The following is a 16213-nucleotide window of genomic DNA, read 5'->3' on the forward strand; positions in this document are numbered from 1 at the left end:
AAAACCAATATTTTGACAATTGTGTCTCCAGCTAAAGACTCACATACTCTTTAATGAGCCATAATGTTATCGCTTCCGACATACTAACAAGACCATAAATTAACTTGATCTGAGCTGCTGATCTACACACAACATTCATGTTTTTATTCTTTCTTGTATTTCGTTGTATTTCTGCGTGCGCACGGATCTACAGACATGCACAAACAGGCGAAACAGAGATCAGAGTCCCGCCTCTCTGATATCCAAAAAGGACCGTGCGAATGAGAAACCAACCAACCACGGAGGCTGGAAAAACCCTCCGGACACTATCACCAGACAGCATCACTCTGCATCCCGACATCGACCAGCAGTCCGGTGTCAGGTGGACGGATCAGCTTCTGGGTGGGACGCGGCAGGCGGCTGGAAGAGTAACGCAGCTCGGAGAGAGAGACAGTTTGGACATCAGTGAGTGAAGCGAACAACGCCGGGCACATCCGCGCTGTCACAGCACTCAAAGCGACATTGTAGGCAGTTCCTCCGGGAGGAGCTGAAGGGAGACAACGTTAATAGACTCGGTTAGTCCCATTTTCTGAAGGAGAGCAAACGCTTTGGGAAGTGAGTGTCTACCACACGAAGCACAGCGGAATGCCAAAAAATGAGGCTGCAGGAGAAAGTTGAAAACCTCACAGGCAACTGTGTCGGTTGGACCGCAACCATGTAGGCACTTTTCAGTCCTGAATTCAGACGGACATGCCATCTGCAGATGCGGGACACTTTGAAGAGTAGCTCGTAGCTTGTGAGGTGAAGCAGAAGCGGCACGGAGAGAGGTTTATTTGCGCTCCTGGTGCCATCCACGCCGATTCCAGCCAAACATGGCGAGACTACGGAGGAAAGCTTGCATCGCTCTCTTTCTCTTTACGCTGTTCATTTTTGGGACCATGATGGGACTGAGGACCCTGAAGCCCAGTGACGGTTTCTCGGATCTGGCTCCAGGCTTGGAGCTCCTGCCGATGATCGGGGGGAAGATGGACCGGCGCTCCGTGTCCCGTGAGGCCACCGCGTCCCCGGGTCAAGCCCGCCCGGCTGCCAGCAACACCAAAGCAGTTTTGACCAACTCCGGTCCCGAGGGGACTATATTTTATGATGTTCACATTTTTTACTACACCTGGTACGGCAACCCACACATGGACGGCAAATACATCCATTGGGACCACATCCTGGTTCCACACTGGGACCCCAAAATCGCATCCAGCTACCCGAGAGGGAGACACATGCCGCCAGAGGACATCGGCTCCAGTTTCTACCCTGAGCTCAACCCGTACAGCTCCAGGGACCCGGACGTGTTGGAGTCCCACATGGAGCAGATCGGAGCCTCTGCAGCAGGTACAGTTCACAGATGCAGTTGGGGTGGGGGGGTGGGGGGGGGGCTGAGTTTCTAGAAAAAATGAGCTGAGCTTTTTCGTGCTCAGCAGCCACACACAAATCTAAGCCTGTATAAGCGCAAAGCTGCCTGCCTTTCGCTTGAGGGGCACGGAAACATTTTCAGCACCACAGATCCGCCGGACAGCTCCCCACACGCTCAGATCCCCAAAGCTGAGCTCCCGCTTTTTCCTGCAGCACAGAGGGAGAAAAAGCTCCAGTTATCAAGACACCAACTTCTTATTCCTATACATTATAAGTTGAGTACCCTACTGACAATCAGAATTCAACATTGATTCAGGAAATGTTAGAGTGTGGGTCTATTTGCTGTGTTTTTTCAGCTCAGAGGGCTGGGTCATGATGTCGAAATTCATTTCAGGATCTTAGGAAGTATATATTTTAGAGTATTAATATGCAAACACCTCATTGAAAATAATCAACATGCAAATGTAAAAAAAGTGTCAATAGCTAATTTTCTGTGCTGGAAACAGTAATAACATGGCCATATCATCAGGATGCATTTCCACTGAGAGTCAGTCAGTGGTAATATTTTTGTAGATCTGTTAAATTAGGTAATCGAACTGAGATTACGATGTCTTTTTTGTGAGACTTGAGGACAAAACATTTACAGTCAGGACACAGCTAAAGCCAGTCAACCAGCAATCAAGTGCTGGATTAAGTAAAAACTATGGCAACAGCCATAAAACACATTTGATTATAGATCTATAAAATCTTCAAGGGGACTGAAATGATCTAAATTTAAAAGATGCATATCTGTCTCTGGTTAAGTTCGTGTATCACAGTTACAAGATTTGAATAAAATAACAGTATTAAATTATCACCCAGTTCTAGTGTCCCTCATTTTTGTTCCGAGATCTTCTGGTTTACATACGTTGTTTGGCCATCTCGTGAAATATTAATAGGTGTGTTGTTAATCTTAGTATGGCCTCCCTAAAAGACAGCAGTGTCCTGTAGCCTGGTATCGAGTAACAGTCCAGTGTGTCCAGCCATCAGCAGCCTACACATGATAGGCCCCGATGTTTCTGTCCTGCGGCTCTGTAGGTTATTGTACACCGTGCAGAAAGATGACCAGACCAGGCGTTCCTTTGAAACCTCACCGCCTTGACAGATGGATCATGAGAGTGCCGCTTCCCGATTCTTATTTAAAACAATCCATTTAATTAGACACCACAGCCAGACAGACTCTAAATAGTTCCACTTGGCTTGATGACTGTTTCCCCACCACTTCTCAGAGGCCCATAAATAAAATGAATAGCAGTGACCATATTCTTAATACACACAGACACAGTTGGGTATTGTAATCTAATAGTCTGCACAGCTCCACAGCAAGCGGACATGAGTTTAATGAATTAGCTCTGAGTGCATATCCGATGTGCCAGATCCTCCCTGGTGCCAGGCACCGCTGTGGCTGATATGAAGTTATTTCTCAGCCAGCATCAGAGCAAGAGGAAGCATTTCTCTGCTGGAATTTATGAGCTGTCACACACTCGAGCTGCGCAGAGAGACTGCTACTAAAACAAGACGTAATAAATAATCCAAAGATGACAGATGCATTCGTCAATCACGTGCAGGATATGGGTGATGGGCACGTAGGCATACAAGACACAGAAAAGACCACAAAGAGAAGCAAAATGACAACAAAGACATGCACAACAACCACAAAGGGACACAGAGCAACCACAAAGAGATGCAAAACAACAACAAAGAGATGCAAAACAACCATAAAGAGAAGGAAATCCACCATAAAGAGATGAACACCAAGCACAAAGATAAGCAACATGACCACAAAGAGACTCACAACAGCCACAAAGAGATGAAAACAACCACAAAGAGATGCACAACAACCACAGATGCACCTCGACTGCAAAAGGATCACAAACGGAACCAAATCAACCACAAACACTGACAAAACCAGGAAGAGACAAAATCACCACAAAGAAATGCAGAATGCTTTGACATCTGTGCCCATGGGCTCACTCTGTGCAAACTTTACCAGCATCTGTCCGAGTCATGTGAAATGTGTGTAGTAATTCCTCTAATGGATTGCTAGGGCAGAAATTTTACAGCATTTTCAATAAAAGAGCACTGACTGTTTGTTCAGTGGTCTCAAATTGGTCTGTAAAACTATGTGAAAGGTTGTGAGGAAAGCTCATAGTAGATTAATGATAGCAAGTTTTTCAGCACCCGCTTCTCCCCACAGGATTGTCAGCATTACTTACAATCAGCATGGAATCCATACATCATTTTAACAATGTATAACACTTTTAGAGGTTCATATGCATTTTGGACAGAGGTTCTCAGCAGTAGATGCTCTCTGAGGTATTAGTGACTTTGGTCCTGGATGGATGATCAGACTCATGCATTTCTGTGTGTCTCCAGGGGTTCTGGTCCTGTCCTGGTATCCTCCCGGCCTGGCTGACGACAATGGGGAACCCAGTGAGGATATGGTACCAGCTGTACTGGATGCTGCATATAGACACAACCTCAAGGTAAAAGGCATCAGCACATTTTGAGTGTGTGTGTGTGTGTGTGTGTGTGTGTGTGTGTGTGTGTGTGTGTGTGTGTGTGTGTGTGTGTGAAAGAGACCTGAAACAAAATGGGGAAAGAGTCCACGGCTCGAAGGAGAGCAATGAATCAAATCTGTTCTGAAGTGTGATAATTCAGCTCAATTTCTACTGAGTATTCCATATTGTCACAGGAAAATAAATGCTGATTGTTCAGCATTTATTTATCAATTTTTTAGTCAGCAGCTGTTGATGGAAGAGTTGATTTTCTACCAATAATGATGATGGTGGCATTTTCAAAAGATGTTTACATTTATTTATTTATTGTTTGTTTGTTTGTTTGTTGAACCAGGTAAGTCCTACTGAAAGAGCCTCTTTTGCAGAATGAACATAAAAATTTGCAGATGAAACAATAACAAGGTCAGACAAGGTTAACTCTGAAATAAATGTAACAGTATCATCCACCCAGAATATAAATGAAAATAGTCCTTTATAATGACTCAAAAAGAGCCAATATGCTATTAATATGCATGCAAATAAGGAACTATTTAATGGTGAATATGTGTACCTTAATGTAAAGTGTGGACCAACTGTATTTATAGACTGTATCTGGGAGAGAAGATCCACAGTTATACAATACCTTGTCATCTGCATAGAAATGAGTATTATGAGGAAATAAAAGCAGGCCAAGCACAGAGCCTTGAGGCACTCTATGAAGTTCAGTCTGCCAGCTCAGACTGTGCACACTGACTTTCTACAGGCTAGGGTATAACTGACACTGTGCTGGATAGTGGTGTTAAAGTATGCCAGTTGTCTAAAAGCTCTAGCTTGTTCAGTGCAAATGTCAGTGTCTGGAGAGATATCCATTGTTCTATTTCTGAATGGTTGCCAGAATATGAAGGAGGCTGAGGTTCTATGTGTAAATATGCCTGTATGTCCATTACCTCTCCATCCATTCATCTTACTTACAGCACAGTGACACGAGAGCTACAGCAAAGGATTATTGATGCTTCACAGAGGTGAGCAGAGAGCTTTAACACTGCTCAGGAGAGTAATCTCAAACCAGCCATCCTGCTGTACACAGAAGCGGCAGTTTCTTTTTGTCACAGGAGAGTAAGATTGAGAGCTTTTAAACTTGTTCTGCTGCCTCCTATAAAGCTGTTTGTGCTACTCAGGGATTTGACTCCGGATGTTTGCAGCTGCAGTGACATCTCCGGCATAAGAGCAAAAAAAAAAAAAAAAACAGGTCAAAGAGCTGGATCAGTTGTTCAGTGAGGATGAATGAGCTCGGGAGCACATCAGCCGGGTGGAGAGGAGGGGGATAACAAAACCATGTGACCAGCTGCCAATTAGGTTGGAAAATGACACATTGAAGGTAATAATTGTCCGTGTCAGTCCTTCTTCCTCCTGTACGGCTTATTAAACATTCACAGGGAAAGCTTGCTCATAATGCGATACAATTCATATCAGATGCTCACCAGATACAGCCAGAGAGCGAAGGTGAAGCTGGGACTGGGAGGGAGAAAGAGAGATACAAGGTTGACGTTCGGTATGAATTTGAAATGACGAGCGAGAGACAGGCTTGTAAGAGTTTTCCTGTGTCAAAGCAGGTCCCATTAATAATGCACCAACAGCATTTGCACAACACACAACATCTTTGAAGTAAAAAGCCAGATGGCATGCAAGGGGGTCAAGAACCAGATAAAGCGGCAGTATTTTATCAATACAAAAAAAAGTTTAAAAAAAAAAAAAAACCCAAACAAACAAACAAACAAACAAACAAACAAACAAACAAACAAACAAACAAACAAACATATTTTCAATCATTTTTCAGGCAACAACAGTGAGAAATGACTAAATATTCTCTAGTTCTAGACTCTTAGATATGATAATTGCTGCTCTTATTTGTCATTTATAATTGTAAACTGAATATGTTTTTGTTTTAGACTGTCAAACAGGACATTTTAATATGATGATATTTTGGAAGTTGCAATGAGCATTTTTAATATTTATATCTATTTTCATTTGGAAAGATTCAATTCAATTTAGATTCATTTCATAAGTAGGTTGTTTGCAGATGATGTCACATCGCTCTTTTGTTGTGGTGCTGCAGATGGAGGGCTGGAAGTGATTTTCTGCATAAGAAGCACAAAAACAAACACTGATAATGTCTTTTTTACATCGTTTACGATTACTCAGATCGATCAAACCAAGAAACTAGGAGGAACTTCTATTGAGTACCAAACACTGCTGTTCATAAGGGTGAAAATGCAAGAAATTGTCTGTGGTCGAGTTGGATAATGGTGGAAATGGGGTAACATTAGCTATTGTTTTAAATCTATGGTGATAGATTTTAAGTTATGGCTACAATCAACACAACAAACACTTGTTAAATCAGCCGTAACAGTTTCACCTAAAACAGGTAAACATAAATAACGTACTCTGTCTTGTTTGGAGACGATCCAGGTCTTTAGCGGCGTTTCAGCGGACGTTAGCGAGCTGTTAACGTAGCAAACAACCGGAACTTGAACGTCAACGTTCAACACCGCAGAGTTGAAAGTTTGTAGCTCGGTTAATCCACAGGAAAATAAAAGCTACTCACTTTTGAAAAAAACAAACAACAGTCATCCTGGAGCACTTTGGTACAAGAAAGTTGTCTGCCTACATACTTTTATCTGTTTTCAGTTGGTTTCTAGAGCAGAACGAGGTCTGAATGAGCAGGTAGTTGTTAAATCTGCTGCCTCAGTAGCAGGTAAAACAAACAAACAAACAAACAAACAAACAAACAAACTTAAGGGTCTCATCCAACATATGTTCTAATTTTGTGTTTGTACATTTCTCTCATAATTTCATAGAAACTAACCCATCTCATCCATTGCAGTTGTGTCCCTCCATCTAAACTGAACGTCACGTGACTGCAGACAGCCTATTGTCTCCTGAGCAGACCACCCAACTTTAAACCAAGAACACCTGATTTGCATTTGAGAGACGATAAATAAAATATGTTCCTATTTTCTGTTAAAATGAGAACATAACGTCACAGCTATAAGGAAACATGGTGCATTTACAACTTTCTTAAGTTACCACCAAGGTTAATTACAAAGCAAAGCAGCTGGAAGTAACACGATTCATTATCATGCCAGTGTTTGCATGCTGATGTGTGAAGATAAAGTTAATTCATTTTCCAGCAGCGATGTGACACATATTGGCCTTGTTCTCCCTATAAACAGCTCTGATGAGAGGCAGTAGGTTTGTCAGGCCAGTCTGTCAGATTTGATATCACGTTTGTTTAGTCTGCTGTTTGGCTGCAGGCAAAGAAAAAATGCATCTTTGCAAGGGCAAGACAAGAGCATCCGGATTAGACATGCATCGCTGAGCTGATGAGGATTTACACATAATGCTGGCAGGAGAGAGGCTAATAGATAGAATTTAATGCTGCGCTTTCTTGTCATCAGTGACCCGGCAAGTGTGACACTTTCATAAAAAGCGAGGAGGAGGCGTGTGCGGGGAAAGCAGAGCGTGATATGCTTTCCACAAATCAACTGAACGTTTCAGTGTTGAAATGAGGAGGAAGTGCTTATTTTTCTGTTTTATGAAAGCACTTAGAAGATCACAATCAGAGAGCCTTCTGTGTGCATGTTAAGTGCAGTCTTTCCAAGCAGTCCTCTTCCAGTTCTCCTTGTTTTTGATGAACTCCTCCCACTCCCTCTGCACAGAAGGACAGTTATGTTTGGAGTGCCTCTTCTTGTGTAATTTCAGCAGATTGCTGACAAGGTAAAGAACTTTCAGCTCTCATCATTTGGAACTATAATGTAAATCTTCCAAAGCAACAACCTCAAAACAGTTCTTTGCTCTTTTCTACTGAAAGGCAGACTAAAAGGAGGGAGGGAAGCCCGAGTGAGGAGGACAGATGGTCCCACGGGAGCAGTGGCCACAGCCAAAATTGTATCAAATGGGGATTCAGGAAACACACATATCTACAGTCTGCTTTGAATAGCAAAGTGGCTACTAGCCAATCTGAGAAATGCATTGTGTCAATACATGAGAAGCTGTGAAACGTCAGGACCTTATAGAGAGTCTGTGTAGTTATGCCAAAAACTGCATTGTTGCTGAAAAAAGATGAGCAAATGATAGAGATGGGACAAAAAACACCAGGAAGAATGAACATGTAGAAAACAATTCACGCTCTTATTCTGTGAGAGAGGGACAGCTGTCCATATGCACTTTGCTTTCCATCTGATGTCTTCGTCCTTTCCTGTCCTGTCCGGTCTTGCCTCGTTTGTCACAGCAGGAGGACGATGCTCACAGTGAGCTCTGCGCTTCTCCTGACTGCTTGATGGAGCGATTTAAGACAGCATGTAAATTAATCTTTATGGTGGTTTTATGTTGCCCAGTGGGGAATGAATATGGTATTAACCTTTATGAGATTCATGGCTGGATAAATCTATTAAGGGCCCCAGGGGAAAAAAATGCTGTTGGGCCCCCATTGATCCCCCCAAAACAGTGAAAAATGCCTGTTGTCATTTCTGACACCTTGAGTTGACATATTCAAATTGGCTGGTTTATTCAAACAGTCCCAAACCCAAAGAGATTCAGTTCACTATTATTTATGAAGAGAAAAGCATCTAATCCTCATGTTTGAGAAGCTGGAACCAGAGACTGGTTGGGCATTTATACTTGAATTACTTAACAGATTATCAGCCAACTGATTAATCCACTCCTTGCTGCATCTTTAACAAATAAATTCAAGTCACAGTGAAACAGAACACCCATAGCATTAAATGAGAGACATACACTAAACTGCATTTTTAGCATAACTGCGTGTTCGTGGCTTAAAATGGAGATGAATGAGAGCTAGCTCACCAGAAGCAAATCCAGCTTCCATCATACTGGCAGTCCCACACCACACAGCTAAAAACACACTGACCCCTCTTTGGGTAATGCTGCAAGAAAGCAATGTACTTTTCATTATATAAGTTGAACAGTACTCCAGCAGCACCCACACACCGCTCGCGTATCTTGTATTTTGTACGGTGGAGTTGGAGAGCAGATCACATGGAGCCTCCACCGCAGTAGTGCTGCTGCTTGACCTCAGCTTGAAGTGGAGCTGAAATAGTCCTTCTGCCCAGGGGAGGGTGGGGGCGGTTTGATGGGGACAGGGTGGTGGTGGTGAGGGGATTGGAAGCAGAGGGGAAATGTGCATCATGGGTCCCATGACTCAGTTTGCCTCCCTGAACAATCTGCACCCTGAGGGCCTGTAAAAATCCTCTCCAGTATGTAGGCCATGTAGCTGCATGTACCCAGGGAGATAAGGCCCATGGGCGCCCTACGATGGCATCAGCCACAGATGCACTGAGTAGTTAGGTTCAGTCTTACACGACCCTCCATTGTAGTGTTTGTCCACTGGCTTTGACTGAGAAATATGCTCAGCTTTGTTTAAATTGATCTAATTATTAGAAAGGTCTGGACCTTCATCATTGTGTTGGCTCAAATCCTTCCCTTTGTGCTTTCGGCATGACATGGCACTAAATTCCCCTCTGCTCAGCATAAATCATGCTGGGGTTGTTCCGGGCTCATGCTGTCAATGTTTATGAGGTATTAAAATGCGTCGTCTCTGTCTCATTTATTTCTAAATTACCACAGAGTAATGGGCCGGTGTGTTTGGAAAATGAGCTGAGTTTTCTCGAGGCATGCAATCCACTGCAGTGAACACACCATAACAGCCTCTGTAGATGATAATTATGTGGCTTCACATCCTCTAGTACCTTACAGTTTTTCAAAATGTATTCATATTTGATCACACTTCACTGGACTGTTACTTTACAAGAAGTCCACCCAAGAGTTATGGCTACATAAACACTCGTCCCAGGCTGTGATTTGCTCAGATGGTGGGGATCTCTATCTCTATCTCTCCTCAAACTGGTGTTTTGCCAGCAAAGTGCATCCAACATCACCAAAATATACGTTTTGTTGCACATAAAAGCACTTAGCATCTCCATTAGTGGCAGAAGCGATTCTGTTTTTCTTGCCTCCAGCTGAACGTTCATCTATAGACATTTGCAGTTTAAAACAGTTTGCTAGGCTTTAGCCAATTCCAAACATCACTTTAATCCATTAGTGCAATTATGGTCAATGTCACAGTGACACACTCTGTGTGCCAACAGCCCTTTTTCCACAGAAAATCTTCAGTGCTGTGTGCCATACGCTTGCAGTATAGCTTTCCTGCAGTGAACATTTCAATCGACACACCATTAAAAAATGCACAACAAAGACTGAATGTGGAGAAAAATGGAAAATGTCCCCTGTCACTGTTATGAAGTCCCTAAAAATCATAAGAAAACTCCCTTTTTTAACAATCGAAATGCTTTCATTATTATGACATGACCATGTTAGACCTGCAAACACCTTTCAGCATCAAGCCTTTGTCAGGCAGTCAAACAGCTCTCATGGAGCAAAAGTGATGAATCTTCCTCTTTGGCATGGTGGTGTGACCTAGAGAGTGTGTAAAAAAAACATACTAAAAAGGCTCACTGTGCAGTTCTTGATCAAGATAGTGATGCATGTCTGTTTAATCCTGCACATTCTCTGTCAGTGACCACTTTAACACAGACTGAAATATCTCAGTAAGATGGATTGCCGTGACATCCACAGTACCCACAGGATGAACCCTAATGGCTTTGGTGATCCCCTGACTTTCACTCTAGCGCCACCAGCAGGCATGATATTCCCATCAGCCACAGCTGTGCTTTATTTTTAGTGCCAGTTAGCAAATATTAGCGCATTAACACGCTACACCGAGATAATGAACATGGTAAACATGAAACCTGCTTAACATCAGCAAAGTAGCATTGCTGCTGTAATACATTAGCATGCTGACATTACCATTTAGCCTCACAGAACCGCAAGGCTGCATGGCTGTAGACCCTAACTCTCCAAGCGAAACACTGGACTAAATGCAGATTTTCACTATGTTTTCACCAGGGATAAGACAGGCATCATACAACCCTGGTTATCTCAGCCTCACCAAACACATCATGCATCCATTTAGTTGCCGTTCATCTTAAAAAGCCCTCCCCCCCCACTTTGTTCCCCTCGGAAGTCCATGGTGTCAAAGTGTTTCACTTTGATCATACATTATTCAACGCAGCTGAATTCTCTGGTCATGCCTTAAAATATTCAACTTAAGCACTTTTTGTGTTCGTGTCACTTCAGGTCCCTCATTCCTCTGCCGCTTTTGTTCATCAATTGCAAATACCCCTGTCTAAGTGAGCCATAAACTGAGTGTTACAAAAGTCCCCAGAGGGGCACCACTCAGGGTGAAAAACATCTCCTACAGTCACATCCTGTTCAAAGGATCTGCTTGAATGGCTAACTGTGGTGTGCTGTACTGGTTGCCAAACTCAGTGTTATACTCTTTTATTCATGGGGTTTTAAAAAAAACCTGTAAACAAGTATAGTCATCTGTAACATGGTGCAAGACGTCTGATGCCATGCTATGCTTTAGGGCCACATAAGGTCAAAATGACTAACTTGATTTGCACAGTTAGAATAGTAAAACTCTAATATAATATGCACTTTATCGAGCTGTTTTCTTCCTGGCGCTTTTTCAAACTTTAATTAGAAACCAGAGACTCATATTGTCACACTTGTCAACCCTCTTTGAGGAGTCTCCCCTTTTAAGTCAATACTTGCTGAGGTCATCTGAGAGTGCTGACAGTGGTATCATTTTTTAATGGCAGTCATCTGATGAATGGAAACCAACAAGGCGTGTGTCTTTCTACATGTTTTCCTAGGTTGCGTTTCACATCCAGCCGTACAGAGGACGAAACGACCAGAGTGTGCATGACAACATCAAGTATATCATTGACAGGTAGGCACTTCTTCATCAGCGACTCCGCTCAAATCATTAAGATTTCATGCACAGTTGAAACAAAGAAAAAAAAACAGTAGTTGCAAAACTGAAATACTTTTAGAAAGCATTTCTGATTATACAAGACCAGTTTCATGACTTATGAATGAGTTATGATGCAAAAGCTATTTTGACCTTTAGTGTGGAGGTTGCTGTAAAAAGGAGCACCCGTCAAGTACAAACTCAAAAGCCCAAAACCTCCAAAGATATTCAGTTTGCAATACGTTTAAAGAAGACTTGGCGAGCAAGTCTCCATATTTTGGCTCGATAGTGACCTTTAGTGGTCACCTACTGGTTAGATTGTTATTAACGTAAGAGTCAATTACCTGCTGACCTTTTCTCAACATCAATATCTGGTCTTAATTTTCTCTTGACCAACATGTTTGTCCTTGACAAGGCATCCTAAAACTATCGTCCAGGTTTCCGTTAAATTTGCAGTGGACATTCATGGTACCCAGAAGACTAATCTCAATGGCCTTTTCTTTCATCCCGTGTAGTATTTACCTGCAATAACTGACTTTTTTGGCCACTTGGGGGCAATGGAAACAAGATATGATATTGACATTTCCTCACCTTTTAGCTGATATGTTGATCTTCTTAGGCAATAGCTGCACATTTACACATCAAGAAATGATGGAGCAACTTTATCATTCATTTGTAGTTATGTCTCTGGTCACCTGGCGAATCTCAGTCCAACATCCGCTCTGGCTTTCAGCTCTGTTTTGGTCTCCACCAACTGCTGAGGGAAATATCTGGCTTTTAAGTTGCTAAATTGTCCTCTATATTTGCAACAGCTGCCTGCTGCAGCCAAAAACAATGCTAACGCTAAACAATGCTAAAGAGTGAACCAAAGTAGTAAAGTTGTAGGCTGGACACCTAAACAATGAGCTGAAACTCACTATAAAGCTCCATAAAGCCGAGTGATCCCTTTCATGTTGTCATTTGATACATTTTTCTAAAAATATCAATTATAACCTTGTTAAGGTTTTTACAATTATGTATTTATTAAGTCAAAGATGCAACCCTGTGTTTTGTTTGGCAGCATCACTCCATGAAACTAAAATATTTTCTATGTCTTGTGCATCATTCTGTTCACATTTCCTCAAAATTCAACCCAACATATTTGGCATCTTTACCAACTTCTGGCTCTCCACTTGAATTTTAAGTACATTTCTGCAAGTTTGAGCCACATTTGGCTACACAGCATGAGTTTGTAATGACTTGGCCGATGGTGGTCAGTGGCTTGTGAAGGGGTTTAAGTGCCATCAGGCCAAAATATCCACTTGTTTCCAAGAAAGACACTTGCTGAGCAGATTTGTGCTCCCCAGGGATAAACTCTTTCTTCTTGTGTTATTATCATGTCATCTTGAAACACACAAAATCTAATAATCTAATGGTCCGTTTGCATTAACACGTGACAACCACATTAACACTCCTCAGGGGATCAGTCCTCTTGACTTTTAATTAGCCTTTTGTCTTCCACAGCTCAGAAGAAACTTTACATTTTTAGTTGCACTACTTACAGGAAGCCTTGCAAAACCATCAGTTCAATCAACTAATCCTTAATCTACTAATTGATTCAGCACTAATTAACTCTGTTTTTATCGTACTGTATTATTATCTTTTAAGGTACGGAGACCACGGAGCCTTCTACAAGTTTACTTCCAGCACGGGGAAAAGTCTTCCTCTATTCTACATCTACGACTCTTACCTAACTCCACCGGAGTCCTGGTCTGAATTTTTGACTCCCACCGGCTCCCACAGTGTGCGCGGCTCGGCCTATGACTCCATCTTCATTGCCCTGATTGTGGAGGAGCGCCACAAGCACGACATCCTCGCAGGTGGCTTCGATGGCATGTACACTTACTTTGCTTCAAACGGTTTCTCCTTCGGCTCCTCTCACCAGAACTGGAAAGCCATCAAAGCTTTTTGTGACGGCAACAATCTCCTCTTCATCCCCTGCGTCGGACCTGGTTACATTGACACCAGCATCCGGCCGTGGAACAACCACAACATGCGCAACAGGGTGAACGGCCGGTACTATGAGACGGCCCTGCAGGCGGCGCTGAACGTGAGGCCGGAGATGGTCGCCATCACATCTTTTAACGAGTGGCACGAGGGGACGCAGATAGAGAGGGCGGTGCCCAAAAAAACAGTAACCCGGGTGTACTTGGACTATCAGCCACATGGACCCGATCACTACCTGGAGCTGACCCGCCGCTGGGCTGAGCAGTTCAACAAAGAGAAGGAGCAGTGGCTCATGTGAGCGTTTGGCAGGCGGACAGGAAACAGCATGCTGTAGTGGAAGTGTGTGTACACATGAGAGAGAAAGAACAAAAGAAGTGAATATAGATATTGATCAGTGTAGACACCAGTGCATAAGGACATGCTTTTACCCTTAATTGAGCAGATGTGAGAGTCTCTGTGAGTGAATATATTTGTGCACACGTGCTGGTCTGCAGGACTCATGTTGGTGGTGTGACTGTCTTGGTTGAGTTTTCCGGTAAAGCAGCATTAAAAGGTGATACTGACAGCCCAGGCTTGTAAAAATGCTCTGAAGGCCTGTCTCTAATCTCTGTTCACTTAATGCAACTTAAGGAATAGTTGCTTCAAACAAACTCCTGCCTGAGATATCCATATATACTACGCGTCACCACCAAAGGGCCTCATTTTCCTTTCTGCTGTTAAATAATAGAATTGATTACAAAAGAGACACTTCTAAGGTTTTGTTTTCATCTACAAGTGGTTCTCAAACAGAATGAGACATGAACACTGACTCTGGTTCAGAGGGTTCATTGAAATGCTGTTTTAAAAGCTGTACGTAGGGGTTGGGCATGCAAGTGAAGAGCCAAATGAAGTTCACTGCAGCTGTCAACCAAAAATCCCACATCCTGAACGTCATTCTTATGAAATTAAAAAGAACAGTTGAATATTTTGGGAAATACTTTAATTTCAGGTAAACAGTTAGACTCTCATTATCTGTATGTTACCATAGCCAGTTAGCTTAGCTTAGCATAAAGACTGGAAACAGAGGGAAACAGCTAGCCTAGCTCTGTCCAACAGTAAGAAAATTCACCAACCAGCATCACTAAAGCTCATTTATTGACGCTATATCTCATTTGTTTTACTCCAAACAAAAACTGACAAATTGACAAGTTGAGGTGTTATGAGGGGTTCTGTGCTGGACTAGTTCTTGACCGGGTGCAGTGACTTCCTGGAGTGTCCACTGGGTGCTTGGCAACCTTCTCCTCTGTGAATTTTCTTATTTAACTCTTTGTAAGGATGTGGAAAAGGTTATTTCTCAATAGATTTAAAAAACTACAGAATACTTCAATGAGGTTCTGTCAAAGAAGCTTCAGCAGTGAAATCCGTCATGGAGAAATGTCAAGAAAAGCATATTAGCTGGTAAGTAAAATACCCTTCAAGTATTATAAGTGTTATAAATACAATTATAGGATGCAGATGAGCATTGCTCCTCTCCAACAACAACAAACGGTCGGTGTCGGTATGTCAGTCCATTAGTCCGACAGTCAGCGGAATCTGGCCTTATGATGGTAAAATGTGTCAGAATTTTGCTAAACTTTTCCTAATATTGACAGATCAATATTGGTGCAACTGCCTTTATGCAAATAAGCGATTGTGGGCACCAACGACCTTCCTATACTTGAGTGAAAACAGCAGAATCAGAAGTTAAGTGTTAAGGCCAGCGCTCCGTATTTTCGAGAGGCTGCATGAATAAAAACGTACCGCTCGCTCGCTCGCTCGCTGGGGCACTAAATGGATTCATGTGATTTAGATTTGATAAAATCCTGCTGTCTGTTACAGTAAAAGCTGCTTTTAGAAAGGCATTTTAGAGGATAAAAGCATGCTCTCTCATGTGTCTCTGGGTGTGAAGGGCACTTCTGAGTTGATTCTGCTATTTTTCTTAAACCTTTACAATCTGACTCTCGATTTCACGCTCCGTTAAGAATCAATGAGTAAAATCCCGACACCGAGAAGTGACGACAGAAGTATGTCTCAAATATGCACGACTGAGACTGTGATAGAGAAAAACTTTTTTTTTTATTGTGGCTGTGCAATCCATCAAAACAAATTCATGTCTGCTGATGAGAATTTAAAAAAATGCTCCAGTTTCTAAAGTGGGCCGATGAATTTCACACCGAACAAACACAACTCTGAGATACTGACGGACAGAATACAGGGGATTCATAATTTAATTTAAAAAAGATTGTATTCTCAGACACGTTGCTTTGGCAATACAAAAAGATATATAGCTTTATAGTTTAAAATCCCACATAGCAAACACATAGTAAGGCAGAAAATATGGTCATCAAAGGAAAAAGTTACTGCAGTCCTCAAAGCAGCCACCAGAACAATATGA

General features: G+C 42.4%; 1 protein-coding gene across 1 annotated transcript; it reads left to right on the plus strand.

Annotated features, from left to right (window-relative positions):
• LOC139333464 (glycoprotein endo-alpha-1,2-mannosidase-like protein) lies at window positions 1-15912 on the plus strand. Its single transcript, XM_070965893.1, has 4 exons — window positions 1-1362; window positions 3799-3908; window positions 11717-11793; window positions 13462-15912. The coding sequence occupies exons 1-4, from the start codon at window positions 852-854 to the stop codon at window positions 14096-14098; spliced, it is 1335 nt and encodes a 444-aa protein (XP_070821994.1). The 5' UTR covers window positions 1-851; the 3' UTR covers window positions 14099-15912.
• Window positions 15913-16213: the final 301 nt, after the last annotated feature.

The sequence above is a fragment of the Chaetodon trifascialis genome, chromosome 7 (genome assembly GCF_039877785.1).
Source record: "Chaetodon trifascialis isolate fChaTrf1 chromosome 7, fChaTrf1.hap1, whole genome shotgun sequence".
Lineage (NCBI taxonomy): Eukaryota > Metazoa > Chordata > Actinopteri > Chaetodontiformes > Chaetodontidae > Chaetodon > Chaetodon trifascialis.

Coding starts and splice junctions, on each gene's coding strand:
- LOC139333464 (XM_070965893.1), top strand. CDS start 852: ATGGCGAGACTACGGAGGAAAGCTTGCATCGCTCTCTTTCTCTTTACG. Junction 1,363..3,798: donor GATCGGAGCCTCTGCAGCAG/GTACAGTTCACA, acceptor GTGTGTCTCCAG/GGGTTCTGGTCCTGTCCTGG. Junction 3,909..11,716: donor CATATAGACACAACCTCAAG/GTAAAAGGCATC, acceptor ATGTTTTCCTAG/GTTGCGTTTCACATCCAGCC.